Raw genomic sequence first — 15,513 nt, 5'->3', positions numbered from 1 at the left:
ATAGAGCCCTTAAAGAAGGAGAAACCAGTCAGAGGAGAATACCAACTGATAAGGTGTTAGAGGGTCTACAATTATATGGGATATAAATGATTGCTCATCATCGCAGCTCATCTGCAGCCACTTATCCTGAAGTATTTCCACAACACTCCAACATGTGGTCTCCTGGGATTCTTGAAGACACTATACAGATTCATAAGTGAGTATTGCTAGCTAGTTTTCTACTGATTTGTTACACACAATATGAACCACTGTAAGGAATGCTAGCAATGGAAGCATACACTACATTTACCTTCAGGGCATTTGATAGCAATTCCGCCTGTGCAGAGCTATTCCACCAAATTGGAATTGACCTCTCATGAGATTCTGATAGGTGACAAATAGGTATCAATGTGTAATATTTACCTGAAGCTGTGCTGACTGCCAAAGCTCCAGAAATTGATAGGTCCCTGGTAGAACACAGAATTTTGAAGCAAGGAGCAACCCTTGTGATGCTCTCTGATAGGGGAAAAATTTTTCAGTCTGTACTAGTATTAGTGGTAATTACATGTTGTGACGTCAACCGCAGGATGACAACTACCTACCACCCACAGACGAGTGATCACACACAACACTTTAATAAGACATTGACAGATATGCCCTCGATGTATGGCGACATCGAACAGGAAGATTATGAGACAATACTCCCGTTGTTACATTCACATATAACTCAGTGAAGGAAGATATACACCATTCTTTGTGCCCCACTGTCGTGTGGCTGAAATGACAGTTGATACACTGTCCCCATTTCAACCGGATAACTCAGAACGACTATGCAAAACATCCCTTCACTAGGACTGAAGAAGCAAGCCTCCTAACTTGCATACAATCACTGTACACCCAGGAGAAGGACCGAGAGCATTATAGTGCCAAGCACCAGCCAATGAGATACAGCCAGGTAGACTTGGTATGGATTTTTACACATGTCTGGAATGTGAAACTATCAGAAAAGTTACTAAAATGCTACTTCTGGCCATATCATATCCTTTGTCGCTTGTTGGACATCACTCATGAAGTTAAGGATTATGACCCTTCATCAAGAAGATAAAAGTGCAAATATTTTATCCATATCCTCCATATGAAGCTGCACTACAGTCTTGAAGTGCAGATCAGTGATGGGATTTCTTGGTTAAGGGAACTGAAGGCTTGCACAGTGATCGCGAACTTACATGAGAGGGGTTGCATTTGACGCTCATCATAGTGAGCTATAACATGACACGATGACAGGGATCCTCTAGTCTGTCTTACAGACAACCACTGACAAGGGCTAGATCCAGGGTGCTGTAGGAAGCTCCAGTGAGAACTTCTGAAACAGTACGTCACTGTTTCTGCAGGAGAGGGAGCAATGCTGTGAGCTGTGCTGCGTGCAGTGTGGGGTTAGCACAACTGGTTGGCATGCTACACGTCGCCATTCCAAATCTTATCATTTCTAAAAAGTTCTCAAAGTTTCTTATGTTTTTAATGTTTGTATGTTGTGGAATATTCAATATTTGTGTAATAAATAGTGACACACACTGTCTGAGATGCAGTTCTGTTCTGTCTGTACATAGATGTCCATAATAAAAATGCTTTCAGTTCTAAATATTTTACAACTCTGGGTTTGGATTTGGAATTGATTTCATTACGATGTGACAATATTGGTGTGACCACAATGAAATTATTAGTTATAATAACTAGCCACTGATGAACGGTTGTCACTGTTAATGAGAATGTTGTGCAACTTTACAGCAGGAATGCGGATATGTGATTCAGCACTTAAATAACCTTATTCCTCCTACCCAGCTTTAGTGCTTCATAACTAAGAATAATGAGGCTTTGTGTTTGCACCCACAGTCTCCCTTCCTCTTCTTGTGTTGTTACATTTTGCAGTCTCTCTACTTTATTTTGCCTCTTCCTATGTATATGTATATTATCTTGTCCTCATTTATCCTTTTTTCCCTCCTTTTTACCATTTATTTTTACTCTTGCCACCTTCCTCCTCATATTGACTAATCCCCAATCATACATGGTCCAGTCACACTAATGTGACCATTGCCTCTGTTCAGCATCAGCGTGCAATAACCACTCACACATAGCAGGTGGCAGCAGTACAAGTGGACAGTATGTTTTAGCTTATTGGGGGAGATAGAAAACAGCATAATAGTTGTCGTAAAGCAGAAACAGAGCACTGTATCTGACATCTGAAAGGGCACGATCGTTGGCTTTCAGGCCAAGGGTGGAAGCATTTCCAAAATGGCTAAGACTGAAAACTGTTTGTGTTCTACCATGTTTAAAGTATACTGTGCATGGCAAAATGGCAGTCTCCAAAATGCACCAAGGCAACTGTTGTGCACGACAGGCTGTAGATGACAAGGATGAATGACGGCTGTGGAGACGTGTTAAGGCAAATAGATGTACAACTGTTGAGCAACTGACCACTCAAATGAACAAAGGGTCTTATCAATGACCATTTCAGTGAATGTTGCTGTCTGCAAGCCTCCACAACAGGTGCAGGTTCATGCAACCTTGCCGACTGCTGTTCATTGGCTACAAAGGCTTCAATTTACACACCAACACTGCAACTAGGTGTCCAACTGAGCGGACATCTAGTTTTTCAGATGAATCACATTTTATGCTCCATCGAACAAATGGCCATTGGTGTTTATGGCATGAAACGTGAAAGCAAATTATTCCATAAATTTGTGGCTGATGGATATCTGTTTGCTGCAAGTCATTGACCAGTTGCTCCCATTCTTCCATTTATACAAGATAGAATTACAGAATCTTTGGAAGAATCCTTGTGGTAGGAGGGATTGTTAAGGTCTGGGAAACAATTTCGTAGCACTCCCTGGGTGATCATGTCACTCTGGAAGGCACAGTGAATCAACACAAGTATCTACTTATCCTTGGGGACTACGTCCACCCTTACATGAAGTTTGTAACAATATTAGGAAGGAAAGTTGCTACTCACCATATCGCGGAGATGCTGAGTCGTGATAGGCACAACAAAAAGAATCTTTTTGTTGTGCCTGTCACGACTCAGCATCTCCGCTATATGGTGAGTAGCAACTTCCCTTCCTAATATTTTTACATTCCATCCTGGATTATAAATTGTTTGATACTTACATGCAGTTTGTTTTTCCTCGGCGTGATAGCATCTACCAGCAGGACAATGCAACATGACACACAGTCGCATTGTATTTATGTGGTTCAAAGAGCAGCAGGATGAGTTTACTGTACACCCCAAATTGAAACCCAATCAAGAGTCTGTGGGACCACTTCGATGGGGCTGTTCACCCCATGAATCCACAACCAAGAAACCCAGTGCAGCTGGCTATGGCGCTGGAGTCGGTACAGCTCTGTTGGTACCTTTCAGAACCTCATTGAATCTCATCCTGCATGTCTTGCAGCAATCTGCACTGCAAAAGGTGGTTATTCTGGCTTTTTACGCATTTTCACATTAATGTGACGGGATAGAGTATTTCCACATATCTTACCTGCATTTAGGTTTTGTTCATTTGGAGTTGTACATTGTCATTTCTTTGCTACATATTTACTTTGAGCAAATATCTTTGTCTCAGTGAGTAGCGATATCTGTTTATTTGCGATAATTTGGTTCTCAGATCTTGTTAGTCCATTAGTACATCCAACTAATTTCCTGCACTTTATACCCTCCTGATATTCTTTTTGAACGTACTTTTCCTTCCGTTCAGAAACTATACGTGTGTTCTTTCTCCTATTCCCAATCATTTCCCCATGAAGGAATTTTAGGATACTCTGAAAATTTAAGATTCAACCAAATTGTATCACTATTCTTTGCTTAATTCAGCTTGAACAGAAATGCAGTTGAAGAAAGGTACTGAACTTTAGTGAGTGATAGTAAATGCAGACTACTCTTTTCTTTTCTTTTCTTTTCTTTTTTATATAGCTTTGAATGTTAGTAATGATAAAATTGTTATCAAGTCACAAGCAAAATTTAAAAACTTAAATTTGATCAATAAGTCAAAAATTGTGTCTGTTTAAACTGTCTCCTATCAGACCCCACCCCCTGGTCAATTTTTGTCATTACATGCAGTGACTGTGTGTGTTTGGAATTTTGAAGAGGCTGTTTTAACTTTGAAGAAAAAGTGTAGTGGGATTGTACACTCTGTATGTATCCTTGAAATACTGATACCGTGAGAGTGGCTATCGAAAATAGTCCTTGTCGTTCAGTGCGAAAACTTGCCATGTCATTACATTGTCGGGTAGTGGATTGTTGGAAGCATATTCCATGAACTTCAGTTTAATCCTAATGACTGTGTCCCAATCCCGCATATTTGTGAAAAATCATTGGGTAAAATAAGTAGGCATGCAAAATCTCTAGGTGCCCATTGACCCCATTTTCATTGAAGTAGTTACATTAATAAGCAGAACTTCCATTACTGGAGTCCAGGAAGCCCTTCTCAACTTTACTAGTGTCCATTACAAGGTACAACAATTATCATAAGGTGTATTATGCCATATTGTAGAACAGTAAGCTCTTAATTTTTGGGGGGTGAACCATGCACTGCAGTCATTCTGATGTCTGCACAATACCTGACCATGTTAGAGACATTTCTGGCTCCAAAATTCTGTACATTTCCAAATCTTGACAGTCAGCACCCCCTGGTTTCAACAGGATGGAACTACATCACACACTGTCAATCTATGGCCTCAGTAAAATGATTTTTTTGGGGATAACACTATTTCAAAGAACAGTAACTTTGCTTAGCTACCACCATATGCCAACCTTTCACCCTGACTTCTATTTATGGGGTAATCTGGAGAGTGTGTTTACCAGTATGGACCAAGAAACCTAGCTCATCTCAAGACACAAATTGAAGAGGAAATCAGCAGTGTCCAAGGTGACTTGCTCCTCTGCACTCTGCAAAACCCACAGTAACAACTTATTGAAAGTGTGCAGAAAAATAGACACCATTTGACTAATGTATTTTTTATAAAAATTATTCCTAATGCAATTTCCAGTCCTGTTGCGCATACATTAAACTTTAAACAAAGCTTTATCATGTTTCCTCACTTTCTATCTAATTATTTACAATTTTTACTGTTTAAAATAAAGAAAAGCAACCACTCACATTTTGCACACTGATGTGTGTGTATGTATGCACCACGTGCCAGTCTGCTAAAGTTGAGTGGTTGCCTTTCCTTTATTTTTTGTATTGCTCCAAACAGGAATTTACATTATTGTTTTTTTACAATTTATCTATTTCTTTGTACCATATACAGTCATTAGGCCAATGTATGAAAACACCATAACAAATGTGTGCTTGAACATAAATGCAGGTGCTAGCCAAGCTTGCTGGTGGCTCTATTGTATTTGACTACAAACAGCACCTGTGCACTGCCCTTAAGATGGTGCAAGTTTCAGTCTCATGCTCAGAACAGTGTTCTGTGCAGTTGTGAGTGTATTGTGTCGGAGCTAAGTGAATTTGAATGCGGGCAAGTTGTCGATGCTCGAGAGGAAGTGTTTGGTGTTTCAAGAGGCACAGTATCAAAGATTTATATCACATGTAGAGAAAGGGGTAAAACATTACCCACCAGATCACAATGTGGATGGGAGAATGTGTTGAGTGACCATGACAGATGATCATTGAAAAGGATTGCGACAAAAAATGAGAGGGCGACAGCTATAAAAGCCACTGCAGAACTGAACTCATGAACTCTGTTAGACCAAAGCAACATGACCTATGATGCAGAATGGTTGCTGCCAGGAGTAAAACATGGGGAATGGGGAACTGTGTTTAGTGATGATTTGGACAGCCATATCATGGTATCCCATGGCCCCCATTGTTACTACGCAATGTTGCATTATTGCCAAGGATTATGTGACCATTTCGGCTAATTAGATCTATCCCATAGTACAATATTTGTTCCTCTGTGGTGATGTTGTGATCCAGGATGACAGGACCACTGTTCACACAGCTCTCATCATCCACGGCTGTTTCTGTAGCATGAGGATCTACATCTACATCTACATCCATACTCCGCAAGCCACCTGATGGTGTGTGGCGGAGGATACCCTGAGTACCTCTATCGGTTCTCCCTTCTATTCCAGTCTCGTATTGTTCGTGGAACATCATATTTCCTGTGGCCATCACTGTTGCCATATCTCAGTATTACTGAGCCTTTGTGGTCTACTGTGGAGAGAAGCGTTTGTGATCACTGTTCATCTCCATCATTGTTATCTGACCTTGCCACTATTTTGCAGGAAGAATGTCGTAGGACTCCCTCGAAAACCATATAGGGCCTGCATTTATCGATTCTGAGGTGACTAGAAACTGTTTTGAGTGCCAGCAGTTTTCGTACACTGTATTATGCATGGTGATATGTTGTGTTTTTGGTATTCCCATATTTTTGTCCGTCCGTATATAGTGACTGTGTAATTTAGGTATGTGTTAGCCATATACAGAAATTGGTGGGAGGATTGGTACAGGGTGCACTCAGCCTCGTGAGGCCAATTGAGAAGCTATTTGAGTGAGAAGTAGCAGCTGCAAGGTCAGTGAAGTCAACAGCAGATGGGAGAATGGTGTGCTGACCTCGCACCTGCATTCCATGATCCATTGGCAGAGGATAGCATGGCAGTCAGTTGGTCCTGATTGGCCTAGCAAGCCTTGCTTGCTTGCTTCGTACTTTATTTTGCTGACTTTCTAAGAAATCAAAACCACTAATGATATCATTTTTGTGATCTGAGGTTGGAAAGGTACAATAAAAGAATTATTACATAAATATGACAGTCACTGCCAAATAAGCACATAGGAGTGAAATAAAGTTTCTGCTATTTTGTGACAGCACAGAAAATCGCTACTTGACGTTCAGTTAGCCAGTCCCTGTTAGGCTAATGTTTCACTAACTTTGTCATACGAAATCAGCTTGCATACCTGATGGGTCTGTAATTGACTCTGCACTGTATGAGAGCTGCAATTAATTAATAACTGAATGCTGTTGGAAGCACCTGTGAACATATTTCAACTCTACTCTAGAGCTAATACATTTATATCTTAGAGATTACACACTATGTACATGGTGCTCAGTAGAATCTGGAAAAGGGACACAGTGTGTCAGTTCAGTTCTGGTTAGTCACTGATAATGGCACATGCATTAATTGTGGGGAAGTGGTCTCAATTCGTCACTGAGGAAACTGTGTGTGAATAGTAGTATCGTATTATGGCTGCTGAAAACTAAATTGCTTAATAGCAAATGTTACCATGCACAATTTCACGAGGAAAATGGCCCACTATTCTTAGAGCAGTGGGTTTCTGTATCATGATCAGTTTGTCAGTTTCTGAGAAATAAATTTGAGAACAGCCTGTAATGGTTTTGGAAGATGGGTGCTTGTGAATCGAATCTGTGAAATGAACTATGAAGTGTGGCTGGATATCTTTTTGGATAAGAGTATTGCATACTGCAGAATGAAAGATTCATTCTAGGAACCCAACATGGTTTTCACATATAAATTACCCAGAAAATAAATTGAACAGTTTAGCATTCATTATGACAGTTCTTTTTGTGACAACATGGAACAGAAGTCAATACATTCATGATAAAATAGAATAATTGTCCTAAACTGAAAGAAAATCAAACAATTTGCACAACTAATTTAATGTACATGAGTTTAAACTGAATACAGACCAGTTACAGTACAGTAACACAAGTGTGTTGAAAGTGTTAGGCAGCACTGGAAAGCACTGCAGTAGTTAGTTAATTTTCTTGGCTGAATAAGTATGTCAGTCACGTAGGTGGAAACTTTAACTTCACTCTAGCAGTGTCACATGCAGATGTAATGGAGCTGCACAACAGTGCAAGCAGTGTGCTTCATTATCCAGAAAAATCTGTAGACATAGTCATCTATGGAAGTGCTGTTTACATCAGAACATGGCAACAGCTGACTCAGAGGGAATGACGGTTATCCTGTGGACACTCAGGCTTGAATCAACTGGCTATCTGATATCGTGTAATTGGCTGGCTGAAGATGCAGTGTTTTCCTTGCTGGCAGCACCCTTGCTGAATGTTGGCCTAATGGCACTTTCTGGTAGTTCCCCATCTTCCATCAGTGCATTTGACGGTGTAACAAGAAGACTAATCTGGGCAACTAATATGGATATGAAAAAGTTTGCCTAAACAGCTGCATTGAATCTTTCTTACAAAATAGAATTTTTTGGAGGTAATATAACAATTAATGGGAAAAGGTGCTAAAATGTGTGTTGCACAGCTTGAGGACTCTGTGTAAACACTGTTTAATAATAAAAATGTATATTGTCTACTCATTATGTCCATGTTCAGAATTTTGTGAGATTTCATTTATGTCAGTCACAAAATTTTGACTTGTGGTGTATGCCTGTGTACATCAATAACAAACTAAAAGGAAGAAACATTTAATACTGTTAAAGAGATAAAGCCATTCCATCTTAGTGCAGAAATACTCTTATTCAGTAAAGTAACTAATTATCGTAGCATTATCTTTAGGGAATAATGTGGAAGATTTATGATGCATCCTGTAAAATTAAGTTTAATTTAGAGTTCTAAAATTGAGTTTTCTGCAGATTACATCAGCTATTTAAAAGTCTACCTAACAAAATGATAAAATTTTGATTCACTCACTAATAGTAGTATCTTAAATGACAACCAGTGCTTTGTAAGTATTTTTCTTGTGAAATCAAAGTTTTGTCTATTGGTAGACTACAGCATATGATTTCATAAATGCATTGCTTTGTATACATAGTATAACATATTAACACACTGTGTCAGGAGGTACGATTGAAAGACTAACATATTTTCCCATATGCAACAGATTGATATGAACCAGGAAACTGCAGATGTGTGTAGTGTGGATAATGACACTGGAAAGACTGGCAACAACAGTGAATTGAAAGCAGAGTTTCCAGTGTGTCTGAAACTGAACTCAGGAGTGTTGGAAAGGAGTACTGAAGAAGAGGAGGTACATCTAACATTATTCTCTTTATTGGTGAATAATCAGTTGTAGTTTTAAGTTTCAACCACCTATTTGAACTGGTTTTAAGCAAAGAAAGAAAAGTCACATGTATATGACAGCATCTGAAAACAGTGTGTATCATTTCAGATGGACTTAATATTACTTTCAATTTACAGCCCACATTATATGAATATCTTTTATTTTTTTCCATTATGAAACCAGCTACTAACAAAACTACCGTACTCTTACTGATAACACAAATTACTTTGAATTTAAGTTCACTGGCACCGTAGACCGCAACAATGCATCATAGGCAAGACAGTGTTCTGGGTTTGTGATGGCAGGGCAGGAGGGAGTCTGTGTTAGCAAGCTTGTGAATCCCACAACTCATGTTCTTCACATCAGTGAACTGCTGCTGCCAGTTGAGTCCAGTGTTGCCAAATAGAGATAGGTTTCCCACGGCATTGAATACATGGCCATTTACAAGACTGTTGGGAATTTTAAATCAAACACTGGACAGTATTGTATTAATTTTGAGTATAAGATGCACCTGAACTTTGGAGGCAATTTTTTGAAGAAAAATGTGTGTCTTATAGTCCATAAAATACAGTAATAAATATGAGAAAAGTACCACCACAGCTGTATCTTGAGAATATCTTTATTCTATCACACAAATAGTTCTGGCAACACTTTACCGCCATCCTCAGACCCCACCACTGTCAAAAGAGTATTTGATTTGGTGCATTTACTGTGGGATCCTTGTTATTAGCACATGTGGGCTAGCTTTCAGCAGGAGTCTACTTGACAACATGCTCAACACAGTGTCGAGTATAGACTCCTGACGAAAGCTTGCCTACATGTGCTACAAGGATCACACAATAAATTCGACAAGGAAATCAAATACTCTTTTGGCAGTGGTGGGACCTGAAAATGGCAGTAATGTGCTGCCGAAATTAGTCGTGTGGTACAATAAAGACATTCTCAAGATACAGTTGTGGTGATACTTTTTCTCATATATATCATCAGTTAAAATCCCTCATCCATGCAATAAGATGGACATCCATAATAAATCTTAGTTGCGTATTCACATATTATTGTGGACACTTCAACGACATAAAAAATGCAAGTGACCGTCACAGTCTGAATGCTAATAACACAACTTGTACCATTTGTATACTTTCTGCTAATAGCACAGCTGTAAATAGCTCCTAAATGTGACCTGCTCTTGGTCAGTAACTCACTGATGCTATCTCTGTAGTCTTAACATACAGAAATATACATTTCTCTTACTTTAGCCCTTCTTATCCTCACCTCTTATTTGGGATATTTTTATGTACAGTAATCTTAATACTATAAGTGCAGTATCATGGGCAATGGTTCCCTAGGTAGACTAAATCCCAGTATACAACTGAAGTGCTATTACAGTACTCCACACTGATAATTTAACTTGAAAGTACTGTGAAAATATTTGTAAAAACGTTTCTGCAGTACTTCATAAAACCATAAAGTTTATTTAATAAAATTCTACTCACATTTTCAACAGTACAGGGTGTGCATTGCATCTGGGAACACTTTCAGTTACTTATTGCACAAGAGCTAAAACATTGTACAGATGTCATACATATTGCTTTTTGAAGAGAAACTCTGAAAGTTTTTTTTTTTTTTTTACAAACATTCGATATGCGAATCATGAGTGACCTGGCAGACGTCAGTGTGGTAATCAAATTCTTGCCATTCCCATCCCAGCATGACATCGTCGACTGTGGCAGTCGCTTCCCTTATTCTCTCCCGGAGCTGTGCTACATCACGTGGCAGAGGCAGTGCATACTCCAGATCTTTAATGTGTCCCCACAGAAAAAAGTCACATGGAGTGAGATCTGATGATCGGGGAGACCATTTCATGAAACAACTGTCCCCTTCTGTAGCACAGCCGATCCATCAATGCGACTGCTCCATGTTCAGGTACCCACAAACTTCATGATGAAAATGGGGTGGAGCCTCACCCTGCTGAAAGATGAATGGAGAGTCCGATTGCATTTGAGGCATCAGCCATTGCTGCAACATGTCCAAGTAGGAATATCCAGTGACAGTACTCTCAGCAAAGAAGACTGGCCCGTACAGTTTTTGACAGGACAAGGCACAAAAAACATTTAGCTTTGAGGAATCATGCTCAAATTCAGTGCATTCGTGTGGATGCTTTGTACCCAACATTCTACAATTATGCCTGCTCACTTTCTCATTAGTGTAAAAAGTGGCTTCGTCGCTAAAAATAAAGCAATCAACAATGCCATCCCCAGTCTCATTTAGTTGTTGCAACTGTGAACGAAACTCAAAATGCTTGTCTTTGTTGTTGTCATTGAGCTTCTGCACTAGCTCCAGTTTGAATGGTTTCATAGACAGCCTCTGCCGCATGGCTTTCCACACTGTCGTTGGAGCCATTTCGAGTTCATGGGATCCATGATGCACTGATTTCTTTGGACTCCTTATGAAATGTCTCTTTGTATGCGCTCCACATTTACTTCACTCACACTGGGATGTCCCACTTCTCTTTGCCTGGCACAAGCAACACATCAGAATGAATTTGTTGTGCCAGTGGTAAATGGCCTTCCTTGTTGGTGAGTTCTTACTGTACTTGGTTTTAAACATCCGTTAAACAGCTGTAGCACACTTGTTTTTGCCAAACTCGAACACACAGAAAGCTCTCTCCGCACTTGAACTCGCCATGTTTGCGACTAGTGCTGACTGTCAGCAAATTACCAAACTAAGCTGTGGCAGCACACATGAAAAAAAACTTCCAGGATTTCTCTTCAAAATGACACATGTATGATATCTGTATAATGTTTGGTTCTTGTGCAATAAATAATTGAAAGTGTTCCCAGTCTTTATGTACACCCTGTATTCACCCGAAAATTCAGGAGTAGTGTAAATTGGGATTGTTACTTTATTTATTTGCTAATTTATATACTTTTTTCCTTGATATGAACATCTGATGGCATTTTTATGATTCTATGATGTGTAAATATTCAAAAGATCTTGTTTTAAGCAGAAGCATGTAATTGTCTCCAGTTAAAAGTTGCCAACAACATACAAGATATCATTGTTGTTTCAGGTGAGATACTGCTTCTGACTCTGTTTTTTAAACAGAAACTTCTGAAAATCAATACTTTTGCTGCATTCATCTGTTTTAGTAATTAACAAAACTTGTAACAGAAGACTACTTGCTGTTTTAAGTTATTGATATAAGCATAGTTGGAGCACTGTTGATAAAGGCAAAAATTTATAATTTTGAAGAGAACAAAAAATAAGTCCAAATGTGATAACTAGCTTTAGTTTGTGAATGTATCTTTTTATGGATGCATGTTTTTAAATTCTAATTGGCATCTTATATGTTTCATCGTGGAAGAAGCCTGGAGATACAAGAAGATATCAGATAGAGTATATAATGGTAAGACAGAGATTTAGGAACCAGGTTTTAAATTGTAAGACATTCCCAGGGGCAGATGTGAACTCTGGCCACAATCTATTGGTTATGAACTGTAGGTTAAAACTGAAGAAACTACAAAAAGGTGGAAATTTAAGGATATTTGACCTGGATAACTGACTAAACCAGAGGTTGTACAGTGTTTCAGGGAGAGCATAAGGGAGCAATTGACAGGAATGGGGGAAAGAAATACAGTAGAAGAAGAATGGGTAGCTTTAAGGGATGGAGTAGTGAAGGCAGCAGAGGGTCAAGTAGGTAAAAATATGAGGGCTAGTAGAAATCCTTGGGTAACAGAAGAAATGTGGAATTTAAGTGATAAAAGGAGAACATATAAAAATGCAGTAAATGAAGCAGGCAAAAAGGAATACAAACGTCTCAAAAATGAGATCGACAGGAAGTGCAAAATGGCTAAGCAAGAACAGCTAGAGGACAAATGTAAGTATGTAGAGGCATATCTCACTAGGGTTGAGATAGATACTGCTTACAGGAAAATTAAAGAGACCTTTGGAGTAAAGAGAACCACTTGCATGAATATCAAGAGCTCAGATGGAAACCCAGTACTAAGCAAAGAAGGGAAAGCAGAAAAGTGGAAGGAGTGTATAGAGGGTCTATACAAGTGTGATGTACTTGAGGACAATATTATGGAAATGGAAGAGGATGTAGATGAAGATGAAATGGGAGATATGATACTGCGTGAAGAGTTTGACAGAGCACTGAAAGACCTGAGTCGAAACAAGGACCCGGGAGTAGACAACATTCCATCAGAACTACTGACAGCCTTGGGAGAGCCAGTCATGACAAAACTCTACCATCTGGTGAGCGAAATGTATGAGACAGGCAAAATACCCTCAGACTTCAAGAAGAATATAATAATTCCAATCCCAAAGAAAGCAGGTGTTGACAGATGTGAAAATTATCGAACTATCAGTTTAATAAGTCACTGCTGCAAAATACTAAATTGAATTCTTTACAGACGAATGGAAAAACTGGTAGAAGTCAACTCGGGGAAGATCAGTTTGGATTCCGTAGAAATATTGGAACACGTGAGGCAATACCGACCCCACGACTTATCTTAGAAGAAAGATTAAGGAAAGGCAAACCTATGTTTCTAGCATTTATAGACTTAGTGAAAGCTTTTGACAATGTTGACTGAAATACTCTGTTTCAAATTCTGAAGGTGGCAGGGGTAAAATACTGGGAGCGAAAGGCTATTTACAATTTGTACAGAAATCAGATGGAAGTTATGAGTCGAGGGACATGAAAGGGAAGCAGTGGTTGGGAAGGGAGTGAGACAGGGTTGTAGCCTCTCCCCGACATTATTCAATCTGTATATTGAGCAAACAGTAAAGGAAACAAAAGAAAAATTCGGAGTAGGTATTAAAATCCATGGAGAAGAAATAAAAACTTTGAAGTTCGCCGATGACATTGTAATTCTGTCAGAGACAGCAAAGGACTTGGAAGAGCAGTTGAACGGAATGGATAGTGTCTTGAAAGGAGGATATAATATGAACATCAACAGAAGCAAAACGAGGATAATGGAATGTAGTCAAATTAAGTCGGGTGATGCTGAGGGAATTACCATATTTACTCGAATCTAAGCCGCACTCGAATCGTAAGCTGCACCTGAAAAATGAGACTTGAAATCAAGGAAAAAAATTTACCCAAATCTAAGCCGCTCCTGAAATTTGAGACTCGAAATTCAAGGTGAGAGAAAAGTTTTACACCGCCCCTCCAAATCGAAACAAAGTTGGTCCATTGTAATATGAAACACAATTGAGGTCGGATGGATGAAGATACAGCTACAGTAGTTTGGTTCGAGTCGTAAGCTTAACAGTTAAGCTTTACCAAGCAGCCATTGCTATGTGTCAGGCGCTCCGTCCGTATTTATATGGGTACCCTTCCTTTTTCGCATGCTTCGTCTGGTTTGAATCGATTGCTTATTTTGCTTTGATCCGATAAGTGCCATTCTCTTTGTTATAGAGGTTTACATCACTCTCAGCTGAAAATGCATTATTGTCATGCATTGTTTGTTGCATTTTGAAATGATTGTTTACGACCTGTCGTTGCTCGCGGCATGGCTTGCTTTTGTGCGCGCTACCGTGGCTTACAATAAGAAAAAAAGAGAGGATTTGTACATAAGTGAAACAATGGCAAGAGACTGCTATTTGTTGTTACTTACATTGCTGCTTTCTTTGATAATGATCAACAAGAACCAAATAATAGACTGCTTGTGATAGAAGATGTTCTGAACGAGAGTTTAGCGAAAAATTTTCTCCATTTGAAAATCTTTGCAGACGCCTCTTTAGTACATTACATTCTGTACAGAAATTAGAGTCATCATAGATTTAAAAATCTAGTCAGTTGCCGTGCTTCATTTCTGACTGTATCACTATTCAGCATAAGAATAATAGGAATATAAACATGACATGATGTGTATATTCTTCTGCATTTGCTGTTGTCTCACTCCAGTTTCGTAGTTTATTAGGCAGACAGGATTTAAATGAGATAGCAGCAAACACGAAAGAATACATGGCATAATGTTTACATTCTTCTACCTTTTCTTTTAATTTATTTACTGACACAGAGGTTTTGGCGCCAGTATTTATCTTTGTGCCCGCAAAGCATACCTGTGTTGTGCTACATGTATTTGATGGCAGAAGTTAGTTGTGGCGACACCTACCAACATTTTTCAGAACTTTCGCTTACTTTGCACTCGATTCTAAGCTGCAGGCAGTATTTTGGATTACAAAAACTGAAAAAAAAGTGAGGCTTAGATTCGAGTAAATACGGTAGGTTAGGAAATGAGACACTTAAAGTAGTAAAGGAGTTTTGCTATTTGGGGACCAAAATAACTGATGATGGTTGAAGTAGAGAGGATATAAAATGTAGAAAGCATTTCTGAAGAAGAGAAATTTGTTAACATCGAGTATAGATATAAGTGACAGGAAGTCATTTCTGAAAGTATTTGTATGGAGTGTAGCCATGTATGGAAGTGAAACATGGATGATAAATAGTTTGGACAAGAAGAGACTAGAAGCTTTCGAAATGT

General features: G+C 39.0%; 1 protein-coding gene across 1 annotated transcript in view; it reads left to right on the top strand.

The window, feature by feature from the left end:
* The window catches only part of LOC126236970 (golgin subfamily B member 1-like), a 535,118-nt gene that overhangs the window by 251,861 nt on the left and 267,744 nt on the right, over positions 1–15,513 (top strand). The window contains exon 19 of the mRNA XM_049946677.1: positions 8,843–8,989. Within this exon, the coding sequence (XP_049802634.1) occupies positions 8,843–8,989 (147 nt within the window). The remainder of the gene's footprint in view (positions 1–8,842; positions 8,990–15,513) is intronic.

The sequence above is a fragment of the Schistocerca nitens genome, chromosome 2 (assembly GCF_023898315.1).
Source record: "Schistocerca nitens isolate TAMUIC-IGC-003100 chromosome 2, iqSchNite1.1, whole genome shotgun sequence".
Classification (NCBI taxonomy): domain Eukaryota; kingdom Metazoa; phylum Arthropoda; class Insecta; order Orthoptera; family Acrididae; genus Schistocerca; species Schistocerca nitens.
This window is presented reverse-complemented; position numbering and strand designations above follow the sequence as displayed.